Source organism: Sinocyclocheilus rhinocerous, unplaced genomic scaffold, assembly GCF_001515625.1.
Source record: "Sinocyclocheilus rhinocerous isolate Xijiao unplaced genomic scaffold, SAMN03320098_v1.1 scaffold3807, whole genome shotgun sequence".
NCBI lineage: Eukaryota > Metazoa > Chordata > Actinopteri > Cypriniformes > Cyprinidae > Sinocyclocheilus > Sinocyclocheilus rhinocerous.
In genome coordinates, this window is record NW_015660506.1 from 631,100 (window position 1) to 634,808 (window position 3,709).

A 3,709-nucleotide genomic window follows, 5' to 3' on the forward strand; every position below is an offset into this window, starting at 1 on the left:
ATTAAATAAAAAAGCAACTGAAAAAATGAAATTCATTTATTAACTTTATAATCACACAATTGATAAGTTAAATATTTGATTACCAAATTGGTGGTGTTTTTATTATCCGTTCAAATACGTTTCGACATTGCATAACTGATTGTTCAGTTGATTTTTCCATTAAAAAAAAGAAAGAAAATTAAAGAAAAGAAAAGAAAAGTCTACATCAAATAAATTATATTTTCCAAAAGTGCTATTGATTTCTTTATTTGTGGAACTTCGTAATTTACTAAATTGTTCCAGTCCCTGTTGCAGTCAGGGGCAGCTCTGCTGAGAGGCGCTGTTGGACAGCAGAAGCGCGTGCGGAAGGAGCGGCCGCCGTCAGTCAGAGCGCGTGGAGCTGCGGAAGGTGGAACTGTCCGGTCCTGATGCTCTTCAAAGGTGCACTCGGCTTTAGCTCCTAACAGCTGCCGCCAACGACAACAAAATTACACTCATTTTAAATGATTATGTGATATGTTGCGTGCTATTTAAAACGGTGCCCAGGAGTTTATTTTGTCTGGGGTTGTTTTCAGTTTCAAAGCTTCTTTCGCCTAACCAATGGGAACGGACCGTACGGGCTGAACGGCTGGCAAGCGTCGAGACATTTTGATTGTTTGATTGATGCATTCGTCTGCAGACTGCGGGGTGGACGACCAGATCTGCTGACCGGAGAGAAAGTTTCCTTGGATAAAATCATACACGATGGTGGATGCGGCTGAATGTTGTGTGAAGGTGATGTGCCGATTCAGGCCACTTAACGAATCGGAAATCACTAGAGGTGACAAATACATACCGAAATTCAAAGAAGACACCGTGGTGATATCGGTAAGATGTCTTCAGAGTCTACAGATGTTATCAGTGCAGACGAAAAGTCCCTAAATCTTTTTCTCACGTTCGCGTTTTCTTTCTTTGTTCAGGAGGTTGCTATATATAATGTAACTTGAGATAAATGTAGGTCTATTACTCTAACTTGACTCATTAATGTGATAATTTCTTATCTGTCTTATTCTTATCGAATGGTTCTTTCATATTATAAAGGTTAATCCTGAATTAAGTCTTAGACAGCCCAAATTTTCATTTGAAAAGCAGATCCTCTTTTCATTTGAAAAATGTGTTTGTTATTTTATCAAGAATCACTCCACACAATGATGTATGGAATATGCTTTCTTTTGTTTTACTTCAGCGAATTTTTTTTTATTTTGTATTTTTAATTACATTCATTATAGACTTGGCTACGTAAAGCTATTGAACATTCTCCTTATGGTCCAGTAAACAGATACAGGACACACGATGACCCTAAATTGCTACGTGTTGTCCAAATAGTTGGTAATTTGCCACAATGGAACTGGCCATTAAATAACCTATTATAGGCTTTTCAGCAAAAAAAAAAAAAAAAAAACTGTAGAAATGTTATGAAACACACACAAAATTAAAAAAAAGTGAAAGGTAATGTAAAATGTCAAAACGTTGTAGACATATATAAATTTTAATTGATAAATTGCACAAATGTACATCATATAAAACACATGTGGAATGAAAAACATTGTCCATCTTTTCATTTAAAATCTATCTTCTTTATATTGTTGACCCCAACCTGAATGTACTTGGTGTTAATTTGGTACTCAGTAGATATAACAATGATATTTTAGTTTTAGACATTTTAGTTTGGAGGATAGAATTTATAAAAAAATATATATTATTATACTACTTGTGACAAATTTCCCACGTTAACCTTTGAGAATTTTATTGTTCTCAGTATTTCATCAGTATTTCACTGTCTCGCCATAATAACTTTGTTTACTTTAATATTATATTTTTCTGAATGACCACCATTTGTGCCAGGTATTTTAAAGAATTTAGAAATTAGAATGGCAAGTTACCTGTATTTTAGTAGTGGGATCAAATTAAAGAGCATCTGATATCTGGAATGAGAGTCTGAGTGACTGTGTGTGTGTGTGTGTGTGTGGGTGGGTGGGTGTGGGTGTGGGTGAGTGATGTGCTATAAATAAGCTGGACTGTCAACACAGTAAGATACTGATTGTTTTTATGTTTTACACTAAGTAAACCTCCAGAAATCCCTTGTGCATGCACAATAGCCCATATTATCTGACCCATTGAGATGGTAATCGGCATTACCATGCCTAATCTGCACACAAAATCGAGTGTAGCAGGTATTAGACTTCTGCTTCTAATGTAAATTATCTTTAATGGTACCCTGCAGGCTCTGCACAGCCTGATGTTCCTAATGCCAGATATTTAGCTTTAGGATACAAGTGTGACTGTGAATGGAGATCTGGGTAGTATTTGTACATTTATTGTTTATCTAACTGCATCTCATTAGTGATTGTTGTTTAGTAGTGAACCTATCTGTGTGTTGCTTTAATGCAAAAGATTTTAAACAGTCAATAAAATCAAATTCATTTGTGGGGGAAGGGTGAATTTCACACCTCCTCCCCCAACAGCTCTGATGAAATAAAATAGAAATCTATCTATCTATCTATCTATCTATCATTTGTATTTTATGTATGAAACTAATTCTGAATAAGAACTTGATATGCAAAAGAATATCTGGTCCATTAAGGATCACAAATATCAACTTCCACAGACTCGCAATAAAATTAAATGTACAATTTTTAATCAGCCTCTGAATTATTGATGAAAATGTAAATGGACTGAAAATGTGGAGAGTAATTGAGTGTGTAATTATAAATAGCACAATTTTATAGTTTTAAAAATGATGGTATGCTAGTATTAATATTTGTTATTTAAATATGTTGTTTTTATTTAAATATGTTGTTTTTATTATTTTGTTTAAAAAATTTAGCAACATTGCAACAATTTTGTAAAAAAAAAAATCGGCATCAATTTTGATAAATTGTCTATTTACAGTAAAAGTATTTAAAAATTATATTAAAAAGTATTAAAAAATCTAAATTATTTTATAATGATTTATTTCTTTAATTATTTATTAATTCACAGTTTAACATAAACAACCAGCAGTAAACGGGTTACATGGTTTGTGTTTGAGTATAAGCTGCTGAAATGAATATCCACCACAAAACAATTGCAGGGAGATTTATAGGACAGATTGTGATAGTGAGAAATTACTAATCATTTGCAGCTTGTCAATATCAGGCTGGATTTGATGTTTTGCTTTATATGGGTTGACTGGTCAGCAGTGTTTAATGTGGGTGGTAACGTCCTGTGCACAAAGCCACAAAGAGGCCCAGGGCTCCTGCGAGTAATTTACGTTGCCGTAGTGACAGAGGTGCCATTTGAGGGGCCAGGACTGGCAAGGAACGGATTGGCTGATTTAGTGGAATATTTAAGCCAGTCCACAGAGGATTGGGACAATTGTTGTTTGACACACACAGTCTCATGCATGTTGCTTGTATAAACCCCCTTCTTGCTGTATTTCTTGTCCTCTTTTATATTTTGACACTATCTTCTGCACCACCTTGCAAACAACTCTTACATTTACTGCATTATTAGATTTCAATTATGACAACTCTCGGAAGATTTTAGCATGGTGATGGATATGACAGTGTTAATGTATTTGGTCTTGGCGGAATAGATCTGCTACGCTGCTGCTGAATTGCTGCTGCTGTTGGTTATTTCTGTATTATTGCTGCTGCTGCAAGCAAGTACAGGAACTTGCTACTGCCAATGCATATGGCGATACGGTGCC

General features: G+C 34.9%; 1 protein-coding gene across 1 annotated transcript in view; it reads left to right on the plus strand.

Annotated features, from left to right (window-relative positions):
- Nucleotides 1-376: 376 nt before the first annotated feature.
- Nucleotides 377-3,709, plus strand: part of LOC107725211 (kinesin heavy chain-like) — a 19,583-nt gene continuing 16,250 nt past the window's right edge. Inside the window, exon 1 of the mRNA XM_016534398.1 lies at nucleotides 377-846. Coding sequence (XP_016389884.1) covers nucleotides 724-846 — 123 coding nt within the window. The 5' untranslated portion in view covers nucleotides 377-723. The remainder of the gene's footprint in view (nucleotides 847-3,709) is intronic.